The sequence below is a fragment of the Rhinolophus sinicus genome, chromosome 15 (assembly GCF_057876585.1).
Source record: "Rhinolophus sinicus isolate RSI-liver-muscle chromosome 15, RSI-T2T, whole genome shotgun sequence".
In the NCBI taxonomy this organism is placed as follows: domain Eukaryota; kingdom Metazoa; phylum Chordata; class Mammalia; order Chiroptera; family Rhinolophidae; genus Rhinolophus; species Rhinolophus sinicus.
In genome coordinates this window covers 86,317,771-86,345,379 of record NC_142515.1, presented here as the reverse complement: position 1 = coordinate 86,345,379, position 27,609 = coordinate 86,317,771, and the positions used below count along the sequence as shown (strand labels likewise).

Below are 27,609 nucleotides of genomic sequence, written 5' to 3'. Positions count from 1 at the left end.
AAAAATTTATCACATGTATGTCATGGTGGTTCAGTGTTATTTGACACTTTTCCAAAGGGTATTCCTTGAAATTCTGCTCCCTCGAAATGCTTCTTGACAAAGAAGAATCATATCAAATAAGCTGGGGGGTAACTGCTTTTCATAAGCTGCCTCTCGGGGACTTTTTTATTTAGTTGACTTTGTCTGTTTTATTGGAGAGATGCTTACGTGGCCCTTATTCTGTGTCAAGCGTGGTTCTGAATGCTTTACAATTTATTTTTATTCTCATAGTAATCTTATGCGATTGGTACTATGCTTATCCCCATTTGACAAATGAAGAAACTGAGGCCCAAAGATGTGAAGTCACCTGCCCAAAGTCATACAGCAAGCAAGTGGGGGAGCCCAGAGACAGACTGATCCAGCATCCCTGTTCTTAACCTCTCGTTCCTGCTGCCATTCAGATACCCTTATGACATATTTATCATTATTATTAGCTCCACTTAAAAGGTTATGTACATAAGTATTGTTCATTAGCATATCAAAGGCTCTGATAAGGCCTACAATTCATCATTTAAGTAACTAACTTTTTGGAGCCTCTACCATGTACCAGGCATATTAACTCTTTGATCCACACATTCTTGTGAGTTAGGCCCTTTTATTATGGCCATTTCACAGATGAGAGCACAGAGGCACAGAGGGGTTAAGTAACTTGCGTAACGTCACTCAACTAATTTTTAAAAAAAATAAATTTACTTAACCCAGAGTTTCCCAGTTTTCTCTGACCATAGGACATTTTGTGCATGAAAAAGCTTTTCATCGCCTATAGAATCAAGGACAGTATTTCTTCAATCCAGCTGGGAATCAAATGTTCCAAGAAGTTATTTGGGAGTGATAAGAACTTATAAACAGGGCATGTGAATATCTTCCGTAACTGAGAGCCCCTCTCCTTTCTTGGGATCCCAGAACCCTGAGAGAACCCCCAGATGTAGGAGCTTGATAGTTTGTTGGGTGTGGGACTTGGGGAGTGAGAGATCTAAGGTAGTGGTAGGTGCTATAAGGAGATGGTAGAAGGAAAGGGCTTGTGAGCCCATGGTCTGAGTGGACCTCTGCACACCTGCCTATTGCCAACAGCCTTCGCCGCCTGTGCCATTACATCCTGAACCTGCGCTACTTTGAGATGTGCATCCTCATGGTCATTGCCATGAGCAGCATTGCCCTGGCAGCCGAGGACCCCGTGCAGCCCAACGCACCACGGAACAACGTGAGTCCTACCCAGTGTCCCCTTCCCAGCCCAGCTCCTCTGTCTCAGGCCACTTTCCCCTCCATCCAAAAGCTCATAACTAGGGTGAAAGGGATGCTGGTCAGGAGGGGAAGCTCCGACTCTTCAGGGATGTTCTGGAGAGCAGGGTGTTCCTAAGGAAGTGGTGGCTCTGTGTGCCTGGCAGGGAAGCAGTGGCCCAGAGTGGCTGGGGCTGAGCATTGCTGGAGTCCCTGGTTGGGGAGTGAGGCTGATGGGATTCTCTGTGTGGAATGTGGGAGATACTCAGGCAGGGGGATGCTCCATAGGCGATCCCCTAGGCAACCACGTCTCACCAAACAGACTCTTCCATTTTGACATGAAGCTTTGAAAGAAAGGATTGTTTTGACTTAGAAACACAGGTTAAACTTTTAGCTTTTTGGAGAGCTAAAAGGCTCTCCCTTTGCAGGTCCAGGGTCTGCAAATGGCCCCTGTTAATTGAGCATTTGCTGTGTTCCAGGTACCATCCTGGGGCATTTGGGATGCAAGCCCTCCCAGGTATCCCCATTGGACACATGGGGAAACTGAGGCTCAGGAAGGTTAAGTGACTGGTCCAGGGTCATGCAGCAGAATTCCAATTTGGCCTCCCCTAGAGCTCCTGCTGCTTCCATCAACCATCTCTGTTTATTAAGCACCTGCTGTGTGCCTGGCCCCCCCCCTTGAAGCCTGTCAAGTAGGAATGAGTGCCTGCCAGTGGCCAAGAGGAGAAACTGAGGCGCTGCCAGGTGGGAGCATGGCAGAGGCCGGACTGGCAGAGGTACCTCCTTTTCTAGCTCCTGTCCCTCTCTCCTGCCCAGCACCAAAAGTACATTTTCCACTGGGGATGAAGCCTTGCCACCCTCGCTAAGTAGGTTAGGAGTCTGGCAAGGCTGGAGTGCCCCATAAATCAAGGCTGCCTGTCGGCAGCTTACCTTGCACTTGCCCTTCCTTAGCAGGCCTGGCAGGCCCCCTGGGGACCTGACTACAGGGGCATGGTGCAGGGGAGGAAAATAGCAGGAAATAATTAGAACAGGGCTGCTGGAGGAAACTAGCTCCAGGGCCGGGCGCTGGCTACACTCAGTTATCTCCTGCTGCCCAGTTCCCCCAGGGACCTCAGCGGCCCAGGCCCTGGGAGGGCACATTTCAAGAGGGCTCAGCAAAGCCCCTGCCTACTCTAGGAGACCAGAGAAGGCCCTGTGTACAGCAAGGAGGGGATAAGCTTGGAGAGCTCAGGGGGTGCCCTGTAGCTCCCAAGGCTGTAGGAATCTAGGGAGAGCTCCAACCAGCCCCCATGGGGCGTTCTGCAAAGCATCAGCTCTCTGCTCCATCTCGCAGTTGAAACTTCTCACCTCAAAGCCCTCCTCCCCTCATCAAGAACACGGTGTCCCTGTACTGCCAGCTGATGCCCAGGTACCCTCCCCTGAGTTCTTCCTACTAGCTGAACGAGAACAGGCCTCAGAAAAGTGCCTAGGACACATATGGTCCATTTATCAAGGATTTTAAAGTATATACACCCATGTAACTACCACCCGGGGCAGGAAGTAGAACAGAACTGCCCCTAACCACTGGGGCTTCCTCGATCCCCACTCTTCTTCCCTCTGGAGGGAGGTTCAAAATCAGGGACAACATCTGGAGACACGTTTGATTGTCATGACTTGAGGTGGGTAGGGGGTGCTCCTGGCAGCTAGAAGGTTGATGGCCTGGATCACTGCTCATTGCCCTCCTGTGCCCAGGACAGCCCCCATGTAGCAAATGTCCCGACGTCAACAGTGCTGAGCTTGAAAAACCCTACCCTCGAGGTACCCGCAACCCTGCTTCTGTAAGGAGCGTGTCTTAGCTTCTCTGATACCCCCACCTGCACATGCATCCTTCAACACTAGAATTGATATTTGCCCGTTTCTAACAGTAAAGAGATGGACTCATTCTGTGCCTCATTTCTGACACCCGGCATTGTGTCCACTATGAGATGAGCGTATATAGTTGTGGGTAGCGGCTGCCAGGCTTTTTCATGGCTGTTTAATATTCCACCGTGTGGCATGATTCATTTATCCATCTCCCTGTTGACAGGCATTTGGAGTGTCTCCACTTTAAAACACCGTCACACACTCCCACCCCTGACATGGTTCAGAGGCACATGGGCATGACTTTTTCCAGGGTGTAAAACCAGAAATGGAGTTTTCGTATCATAGAATTTGCATAGGTTGGACTCACTGGATGAGGCCAGATGTTTACTGGATGATGCAGTGACAGCCGCACTGGCAGTGTCTGGGGCTCCCCCTGATCCACAGTCCTGTCAACACTTGGTGCTGGTGGCTCTTGCATTTGGCTGACCTGGTGGGTGTGGAGTGGAATGTCACAGGGACTTTGATTTGCATTTCCCTGGGATAAACGAGACCGAGAACCTTTTTGGATTAGACTGAGCCACATAAAATTGCCATGTATACAGGTCAAAAGGATCTAAATATTAGATTTGGTTTAATCTGATTTATTGGACTTTTTATTTCCTCTTGCTCAACTTCAGCTCTCCAGAATTTGATTCACCTGACCACCTGGCCTGCCCTCCCCCCACTCCTTTTCTTCTTTCCTCCCTTCCATTCATTGCTTTAGTTAGTAGTTATTTAATGAGCAACTACTATGTGCCGGGCACAGAGCTAAACATCAAGGACTGACAGGGTATGAGATGGTCCCTCCCTTCCTAGAGCTTACAGAACACCAGGCCTTTGGCCACACTGTGCCCTCTGCTCAATACACATGAAATGCTGTCTCTCCACCATCTCCTCTGCCTGTCCAGATCCTTCCAGCCCTGTGCTTCTGCCACCCCTCTCCAGGAAGTCAGTCTCTGGCCACACTGGTCCCTGATGGCCTTTCAGATACCACACATAACGGGAATGTGATTTGTGACCACAAGAAATCACAGAGGCCAACTCCTGCCGGACCCAGTACAGCTCCAGCTATTCATTCAGCAAGCCCTTCTTGAGCACCTACTGTATGTCTGGCCCTGTGTTATTAACTGGAGATGTCACAGGGACAGGCAAACATCCCTGTCCTCTAGGGGCTGACATTTGGGTGACATTTGAGATTGTTAATAACTATAACAAGAGGTTTGTCAGGAAGGAGGAGGGGGGACAGGGAGGAGACTAGGTAAGGAAGATCGTGAGAGCCAGGAAGTGGCATTTTAAACAAGTGGTCAGGGAAGGCTTCACTGAGGAAGTGATATTTGAACCAAGCCACAAAGGAGGAGACAATCAACTTTGGTTTCTACCTGAAGTGAGGTGGGAGCCACAGTGGGTTCTGAGCGGAAAAGGGCCCTGACCTGACTCGGGTGCTCATAGTCGCCCTCTGGTGGCAGTGCTCCGTAATTGTCAGGCCTTACTTGAACGCAAATCTGGAGTTGCCCCCTGCTATTACCACGTACTGAGCAGTGTGCCAGCACAATCACATCTTCACACCAGTGTCACATCACAGACGTGTTATGGTGTGTCCTGGAGAGGAGCCAGCTGCAGGACATTGTTCGTCCAGGCAGAAACCACCCAGCCTTGGCCAATAAAAAAGGCTCCCATCCCGTTGGTAAGCAAACCGGCCTAATAGTGATTTTGTTAGGACTTTGCTGCCATCTGCTGGACAGTTTCATTCACAACATACAAATCTATACTAAGGGTGGGAGGGGCCCTTGTGCAGTACACGCCCTGCCCATCCATACATGGCAGCGGTGTTCCCTCCTTGGGGTTTTTGCTGGTAGTAGCTGCACCCCCCAGTGGGCCATCGCTAGGTTCACAGGGCCTCTCCTGGAGCAAGCCAGTGACCCACTGCCCCCTTGCTTTTATCCCCTGCAGGTGCTGCGATATTTTGACTACGTTTTCACAGGCGTCTTTACCTTTGAGATGGTGATCAAGGTGAATGCCAGGGCTCCATGGGATTCTGCACCCTCAAGAATGGCACCCTGGTGCAGGAGGCTTGCCCCAGGGATTAGAAACGCTTGGTGTGTTTGGTTTGAAGAGCAGTGAGAGAGCCAGTGTGATTGGAAGAAATGAGCAAGGAGAGTGGGGAAAACCAGGGCAGGGAGATGAGAGCGAGGAAGTGACAGTGAGGGTGGGGGGCAGGTCATGCAGGGGTTTGGCGGCCACAGGGAGGACCTTGGCTTTTACTCCAGGTGAGGTAGGAGCCATGGAGGGTTCTAAGCAGAGGAGGGTTATGACTGGACTCGTGCTGACAGGTGCCCTCTGGTCTCTGCGGGGAGGACTGACATGGGGGGGAGAGGGCAGGGTGGATGGGAGCCATGGAGGGTTCAGAGCAAAGGAGGGAGGTGATTGTGTTGGTCCAGGCAGGTGATGGTGGGGGTGACACCAGGGTGGTGGCCAAGAAGATGACAAGAAGTGGGCAGATTCTTGGAATGTTTGGAAGGCAGAACCAAGAAGGATTGCTAGTGGATCCAATGTGAGATATAGGGCGAAGAGGAGTCAAGGGGAACCCCAAGGTTTGGGCCTAAGAACCAGCAAGTCATGAAGTAGAGAGGGGCCACCTCTCATTGTATGGGGGCTCCTCACTCCTCCCCTTGGGTCCTCTGGCCACTGTCCCATCCCTGCAGGATGAGGGGGTCCCATTAGTGACCATGCCGCCTCCTGTCCCCTGGAGGCTAGAAGGGTGGGGCCTGCTCCCCAAGGCATGAGGGATCTGAGCACCATCTCTTCTGCCCCATAGATGATTGACCTGGGGCTCGTCCTGCACCAGGGTGCCTACTTCCGAGACCTCTGGAACATTCTCGACTTCATAGTGGTCAGTGGGGCCCTGGTGGCCTTTGCCTTCACGTAAGTCTCTTCTCGAGGCCTTCACTTGCCTCTTCAGTCCCCTTCCCCAGCCTGGGGCTTCCCACTGGATTAGGGGATGTGTTCTCAGGGTGTAAAGGTGGGGAGCGTGAGCTCTGGGGCAGTGGGGGCATCGCATGCCACCAGGAAGAGCTTCGATTGGCTTTTGCATGACAGCCACCATGGAGGAAGAAGGAGAAAGGACCCCCCCTTCTGCCTCCCCACACAGCCACGTCACAACCCCTCGCTCCACTGCTTTCTGTAGACTAGTCCCGCCAGGACATCTCATCTTCCTTCTGCTCTATAAACTCCGCCCAAGCCACTGTCTCTTTGGGGAGTCCCTAAAAAGACAATCAGGAAATGAATGTGCATGAGAATTCAGACCCGCATCCTGTGCCTAAAGACCCCGTAGTTGTAGAATTGGTGACTCCCCTTGTGTGTCTTTCGCTTCTCCTGTAATCCTAGGACACATGGCCTAGCTGAAAGGCCATGTATCATCAGGCCACTCGGAAATGGCACCCAAGGGCTGAGCAGCCATTAGCTCTTAGGGCCCTGGTAGCAAACTTAACAGGGCCTTGCTCACGTTGTAGGCATTTGGATCAAGCTGAAAAGACCTAGTCAGCCCTTAATCTAGAAACAAATCTCCTTGAGGATCCTGTCTGTACCCATCACACTGGCTCATTCCCAGAAAGGAGTGTCTCAGGGATTCTGATTACCTCACCCCTATAGTGAGAAATAGGGGCTTACTCTGTGCGCTTGCCTCCTGGCTCCCTTCTTAGCAGATCTGCAGGCGGTGCTTGAATGGTCCCCTGAACAAACAATGAGGGATCGGTTTTGTCGTGAGGGTCAGAGCAATGGCTCATTTCCAATCTAAGGACTAAAGTCTCAGGTTCTTCCCTGGGAACTCAATCAGATCAAGTTGTATTCCAAGAGCAAGAAAGCTCCAGTCTGGAGGACTGAGCTGATAGAGATATGCATGAGAGTCAGGGGGTTGGTTATATTTCTGACTCCGGCCAGATTCCCCACCCCCTTTTTTCTTTATCTGCTCCTTTCTCCTCCTCTTTCTTATCTGCTCTGTTTCTTTCTCTACTCTTTCCTTTTCTTTCTCTTTCTTCCTCTCTCCCTCTTGCCCTCCCTGTTTCTCTCCCTCCCTCTTTTTTAAGTAGTTGAGTACTTATTTGAGTTTTAGAGCAATGGAAAAGATTATTTTTTTAAAATCTAAAAGTTTGGCTACATTATCATTAAGATGTTCTGTAGGTACAATGATGATAATAAAATAAAGTAAAATGCACAGCAAATGGGGGGATTGCCACAAATAAGGACTCAATGGCCTTCATATATAAAAAGCAATTACAAATCAATAAGAAACACTGACCCTCAATAGATAAATGGGCAAAGGATTTAAACAGAAACATCACAGAATGCTGGCAACTAATAAAAATGGCAGGGGGGGGCGATATCCAACCTCATTGGAATTTGGAGAAATGTAAAATACAAACCAGATACAAGTTGTTTGCCATCAAGTTAACACCAGTTTCTTCCAAAAAAAGATATTTAAAGATAATGCCCAGTATATGTGGGCATGTAATGAAATACCCTCCTCCCTCCTGCCATCAGCTATTTGAGCGGCTCCTACAAGGTGTCACGTAGGCACCTTGCAAAGCCCTGAGAACATTTAAATTCTGAAGAGCCAAAGCATTTTACTGCCCTCAGCCTGGAGTGAATCTCACATCCCCTTTCCTCCCTTGCTTCTTTTTCTCTCTCTTCCTCCTCCTCTCTCTTTCCCCTTTTTTTCTGTCATTTCTTCTCTGGCTTCCTCTCCTGCTCTTTCTTCTCTCCCTCCCTCCCACCCTCCCTCCCTCCCAACCTCCCTCCCTCCCGCCCATCCTGCCTCCCTCCCTCCCTTCTCCCCCATGCTGGCCCATATCTTTTGGTGATGTGAGCCTGACCATCTGCCTAACATGAGTGTGACCTGCAGAAGGCAGACACTTTGCCACACGCTCTGGCATCAGGAGACCCCGACCCCTCCTTGTTCTGACCAGGGGTGGTCTCCATGACAAGGGGGGACCAGCTCAAACAGGCACCCCTCCCATACTTCCTCAACCCCTCCAGGATGACATCTGCGCAGCAGCTCCCAAGTTGGTCATAGGTGGGGGGGGACCCTGTCAGTCACATCCATTTGTCCACACACAACCCTGCATTGCCAGCTGTGCCCTGGGTGGTGGGTTCTGCTCTCTGTGGCCACCACTGGGTGAGGCACCGTAGAAGTGGTCTGATCAGCTCACCCTTGGTACTTCCTCCCAGACCTCTGTTGAAGCTGACATGCTTCAGCTCTGGGGTGGGGCCCCCACTGCTGCCTCATCCCACCTCCATCCCCCAATTTGACCTCACAATTTGGGGCAGGGATGGCCTTCTAAAGACCTGAGAACAAGTCTTTCAACCATACGGTTTTTGCCACGATGGGCTGTGGTTTGCAATATGCTGTTTCTGGGCTCCCTGGACCCATCATTAGGCTCGACTTGAAGCAAACCTAATCTGCAAAAACAAAATAATTTTTCCACCAAAAATCAATCAGCAGAATGATTCTTTGAGTTGCAAAAGAATCTGCCACAGGAAGCAGATTTTTAATTTTTTTTAATTTTGAGTTTCCTTTTTAAAGTTATACAAAGGCGTTCAAAAGCAGCCTACCCCTCACGGAAATTTGGCAACATACTTGTAGAGTCAACCTTCTAAACTGGTTTCATGAAGTTGCTCCAGGCATAAAGCCAGCCAGCCCGTGACCTTGAAAATCCCTATTTCTGTTTTTTTTTTTCATTCCCATACAAGGAAAGGATCCAGACAAAGATTTAAGGCCATCCTGTGAGCCTCAGTGTGCTCGTAGATCTCACAGGAACTGTGACGTATGAGATTTTGCCAGTGGATTCCTGACGAGTGCCAGGGTTTCTCATGGGGTTTTGGAAAAGCTGACAATCATGGAAGCACCTTTATACGTTGGGCATAGGGATGGGAGAGGTAGACCCAGAGACCCCACCCCTGACACACCCTTCCCACCTCACTGCCAAGAATCCATCTGGTGCTGCCACTACTCCTCCAGGTCAGGGCTGCAGGCCTGGCACAACTGGCTGAGCGCCTTGATCAAGCCACTCCTGCATGCCCATGGGGCCAAGCTGCCAGAAAGCTAGAGAAGGACCCCTCAACCTGCAACTGTTTACCCCATAAAAGCTTCAGAATCCTCCCCCTGGCTGCAGGTTTGTGGCCTCCTCTGCCCGAGAAGATCTCTCACCCTGCTAGGACTTCACTTACTGTCTTTCCTTGTTACCACGTGGATGTCACTTTGGCAGGAGAAGAGTATGCTCTAAGGATGTCAGCCTGAGTACCTGCCCCAAGGGCCTTCCTTTCTTTCCTTTTTGATCTTTTAACTTGTTTAATCTGTTCCGTGTGCCCAGCTTCTCATAGACAGGGCTGAGAACCACAAATGTTAGATTAACCTTATTGTTTTAGAAAAAGGTTCCTGCGATTCTGCCTGGTTTCTCTATAGATGTGTGAGTCCCTTAGCTTCTCTGTGCCTCAGTTCCCCCATAAAATCAAGAAACTCGACTTGGTAATAGTGATACTAACAGCCTCCATCTATGTGACCTTCACAACAACCCCATGTGGGAAGTTCCTAGTGTTCCCATTTTGTAGATGCCCAAACTGAGGCCCAGAGGGAAACGAGTCTAGCAAGATCACTGAGTCAAGTTCTGCTGTCAGATTCAGGGTTGCTGCCCATCTCCCAGGCCCGATCCTGAAGGTTTTCAGGAGTTGGCACAATGAGACTTGGCAGCCCAGCCAGCCTGGGTTCCTGGAAGCCCCAGCAAGGCCTGGAAATCCAGGGGAAGAGGGCATGAGGCTCTTCCCTTACTTGTTGAAAGGAATCTTGCTGTTCCAGCCTTTGGGGCCGGAGGCAAGGATTCTGCTACAGGGGTGTGATGGCGGCCCTGTCTCAGATGTGAGCAAACGACCCCTGTGGTGCTCCCAGGGATGTGCCAAAGCTCTCCCGACAGCTTCCACCCCTCCTGCATCTCGCCCAAATGTCTGTGTGTGTGTGTGTGTCCTGCTCCATCCACTGACCGAGTGCCATGTCCACATGACCACCGTTAACACGCCATCTCATGAGCCATCACACGTGATATCACGCTCTGCGCCCATGCATCGGGGCAGCCAACTGACATGTCTCAGCAGCTAGCGGATCGTGACCCTGCCCTCACTGCCAAGAGTCCATCCAGCACTGCGACTGCTCCCTCAAGGCAGGCCAGCACAGGTGGCCAAGCGCCTTGATCAAGCCGCTCCTGCGTGCTCAGGAGCTGAATTGCCAGGAAGCCAAAGAAGGAGCCCTCAGGCTATCACTTCTTTTATCCCCATCCTCAAAACAGCCCCTGCCCCCTGAAGGCATTCTTTTTCTTGCATGTAACGAAAAGAAGATTAGAGTGCAAGATTCACATACCTGGGTTTAAATCTCAGTCTGCCGCTTCCCGCCTACATGACTTGGGGCACGTCACTGTCCCTCTCTGGGCCTCAGCTTCCTCATCTGGAAAATGGGCGTAATGGTGTCATCTTCCCATAGATAGACACACAGACATTCAGAAGAGTCACATATTACACCTAAAGTCAGCAGGTTAGACAAAAATTGTTGAACAATCTCTTAATAGTCTATAAAGGGAAATCTACACAATTCTGTGTATGTTGTGATTCCTAGATACTTAGAGCTTTGAGAGCAACTAAACTAAAGCAAAAAAGGTAGTAGGGAGGGAAAACCCAATGGGAGCAATTGTAGACATTTAAACCATTCTGTATTTTTGAAAATAGCACTAACTTCAAAAAGAGTGATGGGTGGAAAATTCTGTCGGGGGCCTACGTGGCGGTGGTGCTCCCACCATTCTCCCGGCAGTCAAATTTTTTCTCACCTTGATCTCCATTCATGATTGGAGAGTTGTCATGATGCCGAGAGATTTCTCCAGGCCCACATTTTCTCAGAAGACTCTTGAGAGTTGCCCCTTAATTTTATCCCAGGTGGGAACTCTTTGCTGACCCCTCCTTCATAACTTAGGGCAGAAAGCCAAGGCTATTGCTACTGTTCACTGAACATCCGAGTCCCAAAGGCCTTTTTTACAGAAGAGGATGAGAATTAGGGGCAGAGCTGGGATTCAAACCCAGGTCCCCAGCTCCAAAGCTCACAGCAGTCAAAGCATTCCTAAAACCTTCCAGCACCAGAACCCCTGGAGAAAAGGGGTTTCTCCAGCTCTTGGCAGTGACTTTCAGTCGCAATTTCGCCTTTGGTCATTGATAACCTTCTGGCTGTCCTGCTACTTGGAAATTTGGCTTTCTTGGTGCTGTCAGGCAGTGCCAGGGGCCTACCAAGGGCAGGGGACTGAGCGGGGGGCTTCCAGATGGAAGGATGGACGTAAGCCAGAGCCACAAGCTTGAGGGTGCCCCTCCTGGTGCCTGGGCAAGGCCGGGGGTACTCAAGTGTGCGTGTGTGTATGTGCGTGTTCTGTGTTCTTTCTTCTGAGGCCGCTTACGATCTGTCTCTCCCTCCGACGCCACCTCACCAGGAGCAGCACACGGTAAAGTCTCTCTCTCTCTCTCTCTCTCTCTCGCTCGCTCGTCTGTCTCTCGTTCTCCGTGCCCTGGTGCAGCCGCGTTGGTTCTGGGCCTGTTTCCGTGACCTTGTGTCCTTGCTGCTGTCCTGTCGCTTGCAGTGACCAGAGCCCCCCTCAGCCTGCTCCCAAGGGAGGAGGGACCCTGAAGGGTCTTGGCCACTGCCTCCCACCATGACCACTGCCAGCCCACTTCTTGGTGGAGAACAGAAAGTGGGCGGGGGGCCTCCCCAGGGTCTGATTTGAATATGGCGGTTGACCTGGATGGTGCCTAGTTACCAGAGGAATGAAAGTGTCCGCCTCCCAGATGGGAGAAGGGTGAACAGTCCAAGCAGCTGAAACTTGGGCTCTGAGAGGAGAAAGTAACCACCCCCCTCCCAGCAGTGTCTACACTCTTGGCAAAGTGGTTCCAGAATCTGCTTGTTTTCTGAGAGCACATTGATGAAGTTACTCCTGCCTGCTCAGGGGCCAAACTGCCACTAGCACTCTCCTTAGTGCCTCAGTAAACAGGTGCTTCTCAGCGTCTCCCGGGGACAGAGTGCCTCCTGGAAGAGACCCCACATCGGCCATGGACTCATTTTCCGATGAGTGGATTTCCCCGGGAAGCGTGTTCCCAAATGTCAGCTGTTCCGCACATCCAGATTTTAACCAGTCTGACATGCAACCTGGATGTCTATTTGCTTGACATTTTCCCCTCCAGCACATAGTCTAAACTTCATTTTAATTTTGCTAAGAAATTGTATCATCCGCTTACAACCAGTATTGTTCACCTCAGACAGAACCACAACTGCAAAGGGGCATGAAACAGTTGCACTGCTAGTTGTTGCATTCAAGCTGGGTTCTCTGTTAAAAGAGGAATTCGTGTTAAGGACCCTAGTAGCACAAACCGGAGACTTTCTTTCTGACCAAAGCGGAAGGCCTGAAAGATACTTGCAGAAGAAATAATTGTCTCCCTACATGATCCAGTTATTTAATTGTGTCCCTCTTCTGCCTCAGATTATCTCCATGACTCTCTTGAGGTGTGTCTCACACTTCGGGGGCACAGCCTTGAGATAATAATGATGACTTTGGTTTAAAAGGGAAAACACACGTTCAGGCTACTGAGTCTGAAGCATAGCTGTGCCTGGCAGGCTGACGTCCAGTTCTCCTCTTTATTCCCTGAAAAAATGAGAGAAGGGAACCCTAAAAGAGCAAATGGTGTGAAGAATGATGTTTTTGCACCTGGACATCCAGACAGACTGTGGTGGGAGGAGTCTGGGAAAGCTCTATCCATGATCCAGGAGGTAATTATAATATAAAGATGATTGCTAGGAGACACCCCCCCACACACCCCCAAAGAACTCTAATCTGGATCCATTCACATGACCACATGCCAGGTATATGCTGGGTGCTGGGACAAGAACCAAGATTAAAGGGGGAATGAACACACAAAGGAATAAACCACAGTTTAAGCCTTTGAGGAGTTTTCTGTCTAAGGTCAGAAGCAAAGACAGAAAGAAAGATGATTCTGAAATAGCATTAGGGTCCAGCAGAACTCAGAGGCAGGCAGGGGAGGCTGTTGGATGAGGGAGCATTTAACTTGACTTTCAGGGCCGCATAGTCCTCTGAATGGAGAAGTGCAGGGAGGGTGTTACTAGCGGCACAAACAGTATGTGCAAATGCGGAGGCAAGAGTATGGCTGGGCTTTGGGGTGTGTAACAATAGATGGGAATGCAAAGGTTAAGGTAAGTTGAGCTAGATTTCAAAGAGCCTTGAATGAGGTGTAAGAAGTTTGTACGTCTAGGAATTCCAGTGTGTCAGAGGATTCTGAGCAGGAGAGGGACGTGGTCCCCCAGTGGTTGACTTTGACCACTGAGTGCAGAAAAGATGGAAGGAGAGACGGGTGGCAGGAAAGTTGGGAGATGGGAAATGGGGAACCTAAGATGGCGGCCAGGGACAGATGGTGGGGGTGTTTAGGAGAACAACCTGCTGGGGATGGTGGTGGGGGGCGGCCCAAGCAAGTGAACATGACTCGGGTTTCTGCCTTGGGCAACAGGCTGGGTGGTGAGTACCATTCACAAGCCTTTGGTGGCCACACCCAATGCCCTCCTCTTAGAGGACCTGAATCATGGTTGGCTAAGGGTGTCATGGCCTCCCCAGGGTCTGCACTGCTAAAACTCACACCCTGTGGACTCTGGACTGAGCCTCTATGCAGCTGTCTGACAACGATGAGCAAAGAGCCTCTGGAAGGAGAAGGCAGTGGTTCTACATCAGCACCTAATGTTCTGGTTCTTTCCACTCCTGGGGGCTCAGGGAATACGGGGGTGGGGTCTTGGTTTAAGGGCTGCCTTAAGCATTTCTTGAATCCTGCTGGAAGAGTGAAAAAAATCTTGTTTTCTAAGAGCCCGCCAAGAACACCTCCAAGGAAAGAGCACAGAGGGCAGCCAAGCTCCCCTGGCCTGGGTCTGAGGGCCACCACAGGCAGCTGTTCAGGCCCAGTGAGATGGTGGAGGGACCTCAACAAGCCCTGACACCAAAGCCACAAAAGCCATCTGCTCACTGGCTCCCAAGCCCAAATATAGCGGGGAGCTGGACCACTGTTCCCCAGCAAGGGCAGGACTGGGCCAGGCTCACCCCAGATACCTAGGCCTGGGAGAATGGGGTCATGTGGAGCCATAGGCCACCCACCACCCAGCCTGACCTCTGCTCCCTCTCTTCCCCTGTCCCCACCCTAACATCCCTCAACAGTGGCAATAGCAAAGGAAAGGACATCAACACGATCAAATCCCTCCGAGTCCTCCGGGTGCTACGACCTCTTAAAACCATCAAGCGGTTGCCAAAGCTCAAGGTGAGATTGGGGCATGTGGGGGGCCAGTTGGGGTTGCCATGTACAGTTGAGCAGGTTGCACACTGCTCAAGGATACTACGTTGAAAGGGGTGCTGATAACATTGCAGCTATTGCGTATGGATATATTTTTACAACTTTCCAGCAGATGGCAGTAAAGTGGATCTAACAAAATCTATAGATGACAATTTTCTGTTAGATGAAATGTCTCCTCCAAGATTGGAATCCCTTTTCCTAATTCACATTAAGTCATCATGTGGATGAAACTGGACATAACCCTAATCTGGAAAGCGGGACACTAGGTTTCTTCCCATATAACCTTTAACTTTTCATCTACCTGTTCTAGGCTCCAATATTTCCTGTTCAAAGATATGCACTAGCATTTCTCAAAAGCTTATCATCCCCCACTCCCCAAAAAAGAAAGAAAGAAACAAAATGAAACCTAGTCATTCAAGTACATCTTTTCAATTTACACTCCACCTGAGGGCCACCTGCATTATCTCTTAATGTTTCTTTAAATCAAGTCACGTTATTATTATTTTTTTACTTAAATGGCTATATTTTAAAAGGAAATGCTATATCCAGTTTCTCAAGTTGGAAAACCAGCACCCACTGTTAACAGAAAATGAAACTAAATATCTGCTCTTAAAAAAAAAAAAAAAAAAGAGGATGATTGAAATCTAGCCAAATACAGTTGCCTGACAAAGGCTTTGAGCGTGGATGCTGCTCTTTCTTGGTTAAAAGGAAAAGTATCAATGTTCGGTGTTAACATAGTATCAACTAAGGAAGACTCTGGCCTTCATTTAAAAGGATCTAAAGAAAATTGGAGCAGGAATAACTTTGTTACCGTGAGATTCAGTGGTGCTTAGTGTTAGGCTTCTATAAGACGAAAGATATCACCAGGGGTGTGCCCTCCCCTCCATGATTTTGGAAATATTGATATGAATACCAATATGTTGACGAATGTGTAAAGAGTCGAAATGTGGCTGTCCTTTGAATGTGAAAGCTTGTTTGCATTGAAATACGTGGAATTCCAGCAGTATTAGGTTCAACAGTTCTTCACCATTTTCTGGGTCACAGCCCCCTTCAAAAGCCCCATGAAAGCTGTGTACTCTGTCCTCCTGGGGAAGGCTGGAAAAGCTAGCCCATAATTCCGGCCAGTTTGATGATCCTTGATGCCCACTTATGGTTAGGATCCACTAGAAGCAGAACGGGTAGGGGACATTCCAGACCAGGACCCCCTTCTCTGTTGGTGGACAGAAGGATTCCTTCCTACGCAGGGCAGAAGCTCGGCACACGAAGTCATCTTTCAAATCTAGAGCGCCCCCTACTGCTCAGTGGACAAAAGGAAGGAGACCAGAACTACAGATGATGGGAAACAGCGTGGTGTGAGGCAGGGACACAAAATTAACAGGAAATGACCTCTGTGTAGGACCTTTCCCCTTGTACTGAACTTGGACAGGCTCAAAGAAGTGGTTCCACTTCCCAGGGGTGAGATTGGACGTTGTAGGTGCATAGGAGCTCAGGATCAGGTCCCGCCCCAGCACGTATGTCTCAGAATTGTGTGATAGTGACACCACTTCGGTACTCGGGGCCGCTAGAGGCGAGGGCCAGCGGCTCCGGCCCCTCACTCCCTCTCTCCGCCCCCGCCAGGCCGTGTTTGACTGTGTGGTGAACTCGCTCAAGAACGTTTTCAACATCCTCATCGTGTACATGCTCTTCATGTTCATCTTCGCCGTGGTGGCCGTGCAGCTCTTCAAGGGGAAGTTCTTCCACTGCACCGACGAGTCCAAGGAGTTTGAAAAAGACTGTCGGTGGGTCTCCCCTCCGCGTCCCCGCTGGGGCAGGTGGGCGGGGCGGGGCCGAAGCACCAGGCTCTAGGGCTCCGACACCACAGTGGTGAGCATGGGGAGTGACACAGATGCAACCAGCTTGGGTCTGAGGTAGAAGGGAAAACAGTTTTGTCACTTCAGTCGCTGCCCACCACGTTGGGATGAGCCATGAACTAGTTGCTTAACTTTTCAGTCACCAGCTTTGTCAAGTGGGGGATATTAGTACACCTCCACGTTCCCTGATTTGAAACCTTTATAGGCAGATGCGTTTCAAAATCAGAATAGTTTGAGATTTTAGAAACGGAGTATCGTGCATGTTTTATATAGGACATAACACCTTCAGCTGGGTCCAAGGCAGCTGTGGCATCAAACACAACATTTCTGCCAGGAAACATATAACTATTACATTTGCACCAAATGGGATAAAAAACAAGTATCAAAAGCCTCACAACCAATTGGGTCAAGTTTTGTTACCAGACAAATTAGATCAGAGATGGGCAAACCTTGCCAAGGGCCAGATAGTAAATATTATTGGCTGTATGGGTCATATGGTACCTGTTTTGACTACTCAGTGCTGCCATCATAGTTCAAAAGCAGCCAGAGACAATAGGTAAACAAATGAGCATGGCTGTATCCTGATAAAACTTTATTTCTGGAAACTGAAATTTGAATTTTGTATAATTTTTACTTTTTATGAATGATTTGTTTTCAACAACCATTTAAAAAAAATTTTTTTTAAAGAAAAGAAAACATTCTCAGTTTGTGGGCCATACAAAAACCAGTCCAGATTTGGTCTACGGGTCATGATTTGCCCATCCCTGAGTTAGGAAAAAAGTGTTTGGTTTTCAGAACTTTCTGGATTTTGGAATTGTGGATAAGGGATTGTGGACCTGAAATCCCCCCATCTTGGGGTCATCTTCACAATGGAAAACTCGGAACTCAGCTCAGGAAAGTGCTGAGCCTTTAACTTAACCAAGCGCTCAGTAAATGTTATTGGTAAATGTTATGGAAAACAGCCACCGTTGTTATTTTGGTGGCTATTCCCTAGAATTGGAAAGATCCCAAGCATTTGGCTAGGAGTCTGGAGCTTAGCCTTCTTTCTTGTCCTGAAAAGGAGCAGCCACTGTCCCCAGTGGCCTGATGTACCCAGAAATGTGCCTGTCTCTATCCCTGTTCTTAACTCTCCGAGTCTGAAACTGCCCCCTCAAGTCTAGAAATTTTCAAGTTGGAAGAGAGTGCTAGATTGGATCGGCTCTTCCTCTGGTGGCAGGGTCATGGTATTATCTGTGGGTTTGTCTCCAAGTGGATGCACACATCCTCCAGGGAGAAATAGGGGGTGTCACTGCTTCCCGGGCTGAGGGAGAGGCAGCATGGGCTGATGGGCCCCTCTTCCTCCTCCTGTCTCCAGTGGCCAAAGACAAGTGTCCAGAGCCCCCTTCCTCCTCTTACTAATGGTCCCCATTTTCTGTGGCAGTGGCAAGTACCTCCTCTATGAGAAGAATGAGGTGAAGGCACGAGACCGAGAGTGGAAGAAGTATGAATTCCATTACGACAACGTGCTGTGGGCTCTGCTGACCCTCTTCACCGTGTCCACGGGAGAAGGCTGGCCACAGTAAGTGGCCTAACCAGAGGGCCCCATAGGAGGAGCTCAGGGGCCCCAGGGAACTGGAGAGGAAAGGGTCTGAGAGTCCAGTGCTGAGAAAGGTCTGGAAAGGGACAGTTTGCTCCTGGCTGCCCAAGGTGGGGACCCTGCTAGATGCCCGAGGGGCTGTCACCAGAGCAGCAACCTCCATGAGTGTCGGGTTTGTAGGGGCAGAAATCCAGCCGTCACTCGGTTTGCTGAGCCCTGAGTGTACAGGGCTGCGTCCCCCAGAACCGCCCAGAAGGGACACTGTTCCTAGTATACAGAAAGGCTCTGTGTATACAGACAGTCACATCCTCTTAACTCTTTCTGTGCTGGAGAACGCAAATCTCCAAGACAAGTGTGTGGAATGGCATTGTCCAAGTCCATTTGACCATGGGACCATTTCTCTCCCAGAGAGGGCCAGGGCGGGGGTGAGACAGGCGAGGCCAAACTATGCAAGTGCAGGGTCGGACCCTGTCTTTATTTAAAATTTTAATATTTTGTTCATCATAGGCTTTGGGGGCACTCATTTTGATTTATTAAAATATTGCAGGAAAATACTATTTATCTTAGTTATGGAGGATGTTGGCGCCCCCTTAATTTTTGCCCATGGCAAGTGCCTCACTCTCCTTTCCCTAGTCCAGGTTCTTCTGCCAGAGGTCTTGGAAATGCCAAGTTGAAGGCTGAGTAGATCCTAGCATGTACCCTCAGCATCCTCAGCCCCTCCTCCTCTCAGCAAACACACCAACCTGCACTTTTCTACTCTCCCACGCATACACTCAGTACCCACACATGCTAACCCAGAAGGCACCTTTGAGTGAATTTGTCTCGCAGCGGCCCTTTCCTCGTATACCTGAAACTAATATAAAATATTACTGGATGTCAACTATAACTTAAAAAAAAAGAAGTTAAAAAAGATAACCCTTCCTCAGCAGACTTCACTTCCATCTGTCAGAAAATCATTACAATATACTTAATGATTTTGCTCAAGTAAGTCACTTTCTGGCCACCTGCCAAAAACTTGTCACCACGAATACATAAATCTATCATTTCTACAGTATGAATGGCACCCCTTAGACACAGAGCCCTTGAGCAGTGCACAACCTATGCAATTATACAGAGCAGCTATGCACATACACACTCTCATGTGCAGCCCCATTGCACTTCCTCAGCTCCCACCACCAGCGGTGCTTAAATAACCCCCACCACACACACACACACACACACACACACACACACATACACCTGCTTCCATGACCCCCTACTCCCGCCCATCCATCAACACAAACATGGTTTCAAATCCCAACTCAGCCACATCTGAGTGGGTGATCTTCAGCAAGTCACTTTAGATTGCTGAACCTCAGTTTCCTTGTGTGCAAAATGGAGCCAGTAAGAACCTCCCTGAGAGAGTTGCTGAGAAAATAAATAAAACATTGAACATCATTTCTAGCACATAACAGGTTCTCGATACAGGCGGTGACAGTAACCGACATTGTTGTCAACATTCCCCACAGACAAGGAGGTGGGAAGCCTTAAGATTTCATAAAGTAACCACGGTACCTGAAGTCAGAAAACAGTGATTACTTTCATTTCTTGTCCATTTCCTCTTACTATTTCCCTCTATTCCTGTTCCCCTGTCCCACTTGCCCCCTCTTCCCACCCCTGTCCTCACAGGGTCCTAAAGCACTCAGTGGATGCCACCTTCGAGAATCAGGGTCCCAGCCCTGGGTACCGCATGGAGATGTCCATCTTCTATGTCGTCTACTTTGTCGTGTTCCCCTTCTTCTTCGTCAATATTTTTGTGGCCTTGATCATCATCACCTTCCAGGAGCAGGGGGACAAGATGATGGAGGAATACAGCCTGGAGAAAAATGAGGTGCCACTTCCTGGTTGCATCCCTATTTAAAAACAGACACCCTCCAGCCCAACTTCCCCCACACACACACTCAAAGAAACCAGCTTCTGGGGATATGTGGGGAGGGAACAGCAGCATTGTCCAAGCAGAATCCAGTCTACAGGGCTGGTTTCCAGAGGAAAATACATCAGACAGAAGGTGTATGTATCAGTCAGTTTAGACTAGGTTCTAGGTTATGCTGCAGTAACAAACAGCCCCCAGGATCTCAATGCTAAATAGCCACAAAGAGGATGATTTCTTGCTCTCCTGGCATGTCTAAGTGGTTCTGCCCTACGTCATCATTATCCTGATTCCCTCTGAGACACTAAAGTTAAAAAAGAGAGTACATATGTCAAAGCATGGTTCAACTCTTGAGGCTCATGCCCAGAAGTGACACAGGTCACAACTGCTCACATATCACTAACCAGAGCAAGTCACACATCCATGTGTGATGTCAGTGGGGTGGGGAAGTAGAATATCCCCCAAGGAGGGGTAGTGAATATTTATGAATGAAAATCCAGTACACCAGAGCATATAGAATGGTCGTTTCTCCTTCTAGCTTCATCCAAGCTAGGGGGAGAACTTAGCATGTATCCTTCCTCTACTCTGTTGGCCCCTGAGACATCATAAGCATGATTCCTCCCTCTTTCCCTCCCTCCAAGAGAAAGAGAAGGAGAAGCAACGTGATCTGTAGGAAAGAATGGTTAGGCTTCAAAGTCAAACTTTGGTTTAAATTCGGGTTTGGCCCACTTGGCCACCTCAGATAAGTGGCTTAACTTCTCTGAGCCTCTTTTTCTCATCTGCAAAGTGGAGCTGTTGATAGTATCCACTTCCCATGTTTGCTAAGGGGATTCCATGAGATAATGGGAGACATGTCAGCGCAAGTGCTGGCAGACGATGACTTCTCAAGGAGCCATAGCTGTTGGGAGAAGAACTCCATCCTGGTGAGGGAAGTCCAGGAATCCCGGCTGGGGGAAGGAGAAGCAGAAATGCAAACAGATGTGCCGAGCTAGAGGGAGGGTGCTCGCTATCCGGCGCTGTCCTCCTCTGGCCCTCACACCACTGGCCTGTCTCCCGCAGAGGGCCTGCATCGACTTCGCCATCAGCGCCAAACCTCTGACCCGACACATGCCCCAGAACAAGCAGAGCTTCCAATACCGCATGTGGCAGTTCGTGGTGTCGCCGCCTTTCGAGTACACCATCATGGCCATGATCGCGCTCAATACCATTGTGCTCATGATGAAGGTGAGCCCCCAGCCCTGCTGCACCCCTGCCGCGTCCCTGCCCCTCACAACTGCCTTCCCCCAGCAAAATGGAACCATCTGCTGGGAGTCTTCCCGGACAGACCACACTATGTCACCACCCAGCTTTTGCTCCAGCTGTTCCCCCTGCCTGACACACAATTCCCACCACTCTGCCTGGCCAGCTCCTTCCAGCAGCACCTGCACAGCTCTTCCTCCAGGAAGCCTTCCCTGATCTCCCAGGACTGTACCAGGTGCCCATCTTTGCAAGCATCCTACCTCCCATGCTCTAGTAACAGTGTGGGTTGCCCGACAGCCTCCCCCACCAGCCTGTGAGCTCTGAGCCAGACAAGTCTTAGTCACCCCTGAATTCCTGGGGTTTGGCAAAGACCTGGCTCAGAGGAAACGAAGCCCTTGATAAATGTTTGATGAGTGAAATGAGGAAGAAGGGGCAGGTAAGGACCTTAACACCCTCAGGGTGACAGAACCTCTTGAGAGTGAAAAGTCACAACCTTTCTTTCACCCTGTGCTTTGGAGACCAAAAGCCTGGATGCAAGTCCAGCTCTGCCATTTAACTCATTGTTTCACCTTGCACAGTGACCCATGACTTTTCAGGGCCTCAGTTTCCCTGTCAATAAAGTGGGAATGTTAATAATAGCACCTTCCACAGCCCGGGTGGGGAAGAGGATTGAATGAGAAAGTTCATGCAGACATTAGCACGTTTCTCGACACTTCAAAAGCACTCAATAAATTTAGCTACAAATTTTTGAATTGGCAAAAAAGCAGTGCCTATTTTTGCTCAAAAACTCTTCTCATAAGCAAATTCTTTTATCTTTTCCTTATGATGCTGAACAATTTCAAACAAACAGAAGAAAGACAGATAGTAGAGTGCTGTGCTTCTCACACTGTAAGGTGCTCACGGACTATCTGGGCATCTTGTTAAATTCAGATGCTGGTTCAGCAGGTCCAGGGCGGGCCTGGGACTCTGCATGTCCAACCAGCATCCCTGGACCACACCCTGAGTATTCAGGCTCTCATGAATACCCAATCGCCATCACCCAGTTACCCATCTGAAACATTTTGCAACATTACCTTCGTCTATCTTTTTTCTCATATTTTTTATCGAGGTAAAATTCACATAACATAAAATATACCATTTCCAAGTGTACAATTCAGTGGCATTTAGTACATTCACCATGTTGTACAGCCATCACCTCTGTCTACCAAAACATTTCCATCACCCCAAAAGGAAGTTCTGCCTCCATGAGCAGTCACTCCCCATCCCCCTTCCCCCAGCCCCTGGAAACCACCAATCTGCTTCCTGTCTCTATGAATTTGCCTGTTGTGGACACTTCATCTACGTTTTTTAAAGTATTTTAAATGATAGACACCACACTAGTTCACCCTTAAATTTTTCCATATGCATTTCTTTAAAAGAAGAACATTTTCCTACATATTTTTATGCTTGTCAAGATGAATAATAATTCTCTAAGATCCATATTGAATTGTCTCCAAAATATCTTTTACAGTACATTGTTTTCTGAGCCAAGATCTAGATGGTTACACATGGCCTCCAGTTTTTGTCTTTTAAATCTCTGTCCTCCCCATCCATACCTTTTTTTCTTTTTTCACACTCTTGACTTTTGGAGGAAACCAGACGAGCTGAAGGAAAACAGTTTCAGCTCCGGGTACATTGGTTTCCTTGGGGTCCTGTAACTTCTTCCTCCATCTGCCCTATTTCCTCTGACCTGGTAGTGAGGTTAAAGGTTTGAGTCTGGTAAAATAGTTTGGGCAAGAATATTTTATAATGAGTCAGCATAGTGGCAGGCGATGGACTGGGAAGAGGTGGAAGGAAAGTCTTTGAGTTGCTGGAAATATTGTAAATCTTGGTCTGGGGAGTGGCCTCCTGGGAGTAAACAAGTAGAAATGAAAAGAAAGAGGTCTGGAAACCCAACGGAAGTGCTGCAGAGAGGATGCTGTAGCCAGCCCCACGAGCCCCATCCAGCCACGCTGTCCAGGATCTGAGATGCTCAGACAGGATTCAAGAAAGGAGTTTTTGTTTTGATGTAAAGAGCTTGCCGGGAGCCCGGGTCGGCTCCCTAGGAGTCAACAGGGACAGCAAGTGTGAGTCCTGCCTGCTCCGGAATAGGACAGCCACAAAGCCACCTCCTCCGTCCCTGCCATTTACTGACACCACCCCCCTTCCTCCTTCCTACTCTAGTTCTATGGGGCCTCACTTGCTTATGAAAATGCTCTGAGGGTATTCAACATCGTCTTCACCTCCCTCTTCTCTCTGGAATGTCTGCTGAAAGTCATGGCTTTTGGGATTCTGGTAAGTACAGCCTTAGGGGCGAGAGCTGTGGGTTGAGAGGAAGCGCAGAGAAGTACTGGGTGTTGGGTGGTGGTCTTCTCCCAACCTGCCCCCAAGCCCCCCAACCTCAGTGGTGGCTTGAGCATCCCTCCAACACCCACAGACTCTACTTAGGCTTGTGCTTGCTAAGTAACACCAATGATACCCGGCACGTATTAACGGTTACTGTGTGCAAGGCATGTATTTATTCACTCGTTCCTCAAAATGACCCAATGGGTGGGAGTAACTGTCATCCGTTTTAGAGATAAGGAAACTGAGATCCAGACAAGCCAAGTCCATGACATTCAAACTGTTCTAACCACAACCCACAGTGAGAAATACATTTTAAAGTGGAGCCTAGCACGCAGATATGCATATAGACAACCAAATGAAATTTTCACAGTCAGTATTGACCCTTAAGCGTACCCGGCACGCGATTGTCTATTCTACTCTATTCCATTTCCTTTTTTTTTTTTTTAATGCAGCTCATGACCCACTCACTTGATGTCACCTTCCACTAATGCACATGGTCTTAACCTGAGGCCCACTGACCCCCAAAGATCTGTGGGGGGTGGAAGGTTCTGTACAATTAGATGTGAAAAAATTGCATGTCTATTTTTCACCAAGCGCTAACTGGACTTTAGCATTTCCTTCCATCTTGAAGGCAAACAAAAAACTTCTGCAATATTACCAATACGATCTGTGTCATGGATAAAAATCAGATATTTTCTTAGTGCCGTCATAGACATTGTAGATACCTCTCAAAATTTACTTTGCATTCATCGTTGCTTCCAAATGCTGGTGGTTATTAAACCTACAGCTAGAACTGATTTAATATGTACCTGAAGAAGTGCGTTCATCATTTGATCACCATTTAAAAAAAATACTTTAGGGGTGGCCGGTTAACTCAGTTGGTTAGAGCGGGTGCTGATAGCACCAGGATTGCTGGTTCCATCCCCACATGGGCCACTGTGAGCTGTGCCCTCCTTAAAAAAGAAGAACACTTTGATCATATTTCAATCTAACAGGTGTCCTTGCAATTTTATTTATTTTATTTTATGCATTTTATTTATTATCCTTGCATTTTGTTTTATGCATTTACAAAGCTTATTCTCAGAAGGTCTTCCCAGATAGTACCAAATGAAAAAAAAAAAAGTGAAGGTCTGAGCTTAATGGCTTGTGACTTGGAGTGACTTCAAGAAGGTCCCCCAGTGAATGGCTGAGGTGAGACTTGAAACAGGGTGTCTTCCCTCTGACCACCCACCTAGCCTGTTTCTCTGACCTACGTTGCAGGGTCTCAGCCAGGGAGTCAGGGGGTTGGAACCTAGGTTCTAACCTTGGCTTTCCAAGGTGGTAAAGATCATCAGCTTTAGCATCAGAGAGACTTCAATTCAGATCACATCCAGTCTCTGTCACCTCACCTGTCTCTCCATCATAAGAAGGGTCCGTCCTCTGCCTCTCTCTCAGAAGAGCTCTTGCAAACACTAAACGCAAATAGTGTGTGTCTGGAGACTGAGGGTGAAGTGTGGATACAGTGAGTGCTCAACAAATGCTAGGAAGGGTTACAACAAAGCTCATTACTCTCTCCTCCAAAGCAGTGGCTCCCAGCTCTGCTACCTATCAGAAGTACTTGGGGAGATTTCTTAAAACTGAATCATGCCCCAGACCTCCTTGGAGGTTCTGATTCACTTGGTCATGTAGGGTCCCCTGACTGTACTTTTAATGAATGCCCCCAGGGCAGTCCAAGGTACAGCCCAGGCTGTCAGGCCCTGCACTGAGCACCAGCCAGGCAGGGGAGGCATGCTGCAGCCAGGACAGTGGCACCAGCTCAGCGTTCCAGTCCTGGGGAGGCTGCCAGGACAGGTCATAGAATATATATGGGGAAGAGCTTGGGCTCTGGCACCCATACATGGGTGTGACTCTTGCCTCAGCCCCTTTCTAGCTGTATGGTCAAAAGCAAGGCGCTTGGCCTCTTTGTTCTTGCCCAATGCAACCGTGTTGGCAAATTTTCATTCCCAGGGCATCTTCTGGTGGTGAAGTGATTTCTACCGGGGGCTGGAACTTTATCTCCCCTGCCCCTGGGAATCCCGCAGGGACCTGCACAGAGCTTCCCCCTTCAGTTTTTGATGAAGCTCCAAGTTCCCCACGTGGAATTTAGGCCATTCAGGGGAGCCTTCTCGTCCAGGGGTTTGAGGCCTGTGACCAGACACCTAGGAAGTTGTCTTTGTTTGGGCTCCCCTAGAAGCAGAGCCTGAGAAAAGGATTGAATTTATCTGAGGAATTTATCTGAGAAGTGACCCCAGGAAACACTGTAGGGAAGATGGGGAAGGAGGCAGGGGCAGGAAGGTAGCCAGTGCAAGGTACACTAAGAAACATTTCCCACTGTGGGCAACTGGGCGCAGTTCTGCTGGGGACGTCCGGGCGGCAGCAGAGAGCACATCCTCATCATCCCACCCACAGGGGAGGGAGCTGGGGTATTTATCCTTTAAAGCCAATCAGCCATAGTCAGGGGCTGCTCCCAGGGGAGCTGTTAATTCCCCAGTAAATATGCAGTCCAAGAAAGCCCCTGGGTAGAGTAACAAAAGTGTGCAGTCAAAATATGAGGGGATATGGACAGGGCCCCAGCAGCACCTGCTAAAATACGGAAAGTATTGCTTTTAGACAATTGTAAGACAGCAACTTCCATCTATTGCTCACCTACTGTATACCACATTCATTATCTGATTGCTGTTACACCCCGATCTTCCAGAAGAGGGTGCCAAGGCCCACACAGTCCAACTCTAAGGACGTTTAACTCATACAAGCTGAAAGAATTTGAACCTGGCAAGTAGAGCTCCAAAGTCTGGGTCCTTCTCCGTGAGACAGAGGGTCTGCCGCAGGGTCACATGCTCAGGGGAGGAGCTGAGCACCCAAAATGGGGCCTGAGCCCTGACCTGGTTTCTGTTTTGTGAGGATACTGGGAGGACGGTCCCACTGAGCCTTGGGCGGGGAAGCTGTCTGTTGGAGCCAGACCCTTAGATCCAAGCAGGGGTACTGCTCAGTGTGGGCTCACACCGTGTGCAGTATTGTAGTATTTAACAACAATGCACTGTACCTGTGTGTCCCAGTTGAGCCACCACCTGGCCAGTCAGGACAGATCAAGTTAAGCTGTGGTAACAAATAACTCCCACATCTTAGTCCCTTCGATCAACAAAGGTCTTTTTGACACTCAGCAAAAGGACTCTGCTTGTAGTCACTCAGGGACCCAGGCTCATGTCGAACATTTCAGGTTACCAGGGTTAAGAGTTCTGACGAGTCCGGCTTTGGCCAGGAAGTGACTCACATTGCCTCTGCTCACAGCCCTTTGGCTGGAACTAGAGACATGGCCCCATCTAACTAGGAGGGTCCAGGATGAGCCACCTGGCATGTGCCCAGAAGGCCTCTGCACCCTTGTTACTGTCCCCCTTCCCCAGATTAGGAAGTGGAGGCCCAGAGAGGTTAAGTCACTGGCCCACAGCAGCACAACTGGACATTAGCAGAGCTGCCACGTGAACCCAGAGTCTGCTCTCTTCGAGGGTGTGCTAGGACCTCAGTCCTGATTCAGTGGGGCCTTGAGCATAGATTCCGGACTCACCTGGGCCTGAGTTCAAATCCTGACCTTTCACCTCCATGCTGCTCACCTACCAGGCAGGTGAGTGGCTTCACTCTCTGAGCTTATCACCTCATGTAAAATGGGTGATAATCCTTCCTTCCAAGGGTCTTTTCCCCAGCAGATCTGAAGAGGGACCTGGAGGACCCCTCTGCAGCCAGATGAGGCAGGAGCAGGCCTGGGGTCCCAGGGAGGGGGCCCTCAGAACAGCCCATCCAGCAGCATTTTGCTACTGAAATGACCGAGACTGTCCCGGGCACTCGGGCTGATCAGCAGCTGTGCCCCGGGCCAGCCATGGGGGCCGGGCACGGAGTCCTGTGTTGGCATCTCTGTCTTGTGGATTCCCATTCTAGAATTATTTCCGCGATGCCTGGAACATCTTCGACTTTGTGACTGTTCTGGGCAGTATCACCGACATCCTCGTGACTGAGTTCGGGGTAAGCTTCCCGCTAGCTTCTCTCTGGGCACCTCCTGGCTGGGAGGGGGTAGGGGTGTCATCCAGAAGCAACACGTCCCAACAGCC

General features: G+C 49.3%; 1 protein-coding gene across 11 annotated transcripts in view; it reads left to right on the top strand.

The window, feature by feature from the left end:
- The window catches only part of CACNA1A (calcium voltage-gated channel subunit alpha1 A), a 286,233-nt gene that overhangs the window by 226,834 nt on the left and 31,790 nt on the right, over window positions 1-27,609 (top strand). For 10 of the 11 annotated variants that reach the window (XR_012498085.2, XM_074338067.2, XM_088792421.1 and 7 more), the window contains 10 exons: window positions 1,111-1,240; window positions 5,089-5,148; window positions 5,954-6,060; window positions 14,421-14,520; window positions 16,171-16,331; window positions 17,824-17,961; window positions 19,648-19,849; window positions 20,948-21,112; window positions 23,330-23,440; window positions 27,440-27,523. Coding sequence is in view for 10 of the 11 variants with exons in the window: in XM_074338067.2 (XP_074194168.2) it covers window positions 1,111-1,240; window positions 5,089-5,148; window positions 5,954-6,060; window positions 14,421-14,520; window positions 16,171-16,331; window positions 17,824-17,961; window positions 19,648-19,849; window positions 20,948-21,112; window positions 23,330-23,440; window positions 27,440-27,523 (1,258 nt within the window). In the remaining variant the exon portion in view is untranslated. The remainder of the gene's footprint in view (window positions 1-1,110; window positions 1,241-5,088; window positions 5,149-5,953; window positions 6,061-14,420; window positions 14,521-16,170; window positions 16,332-17,823; window positions 17,962-19,647; window positions 19,850-20,947; window positions 21,113-23,329; window positions 23,441-27,439; window positions 27,524-27,609) is intronic. The other variant, XM_088792422.1, reaches the window with a different exon arrangement.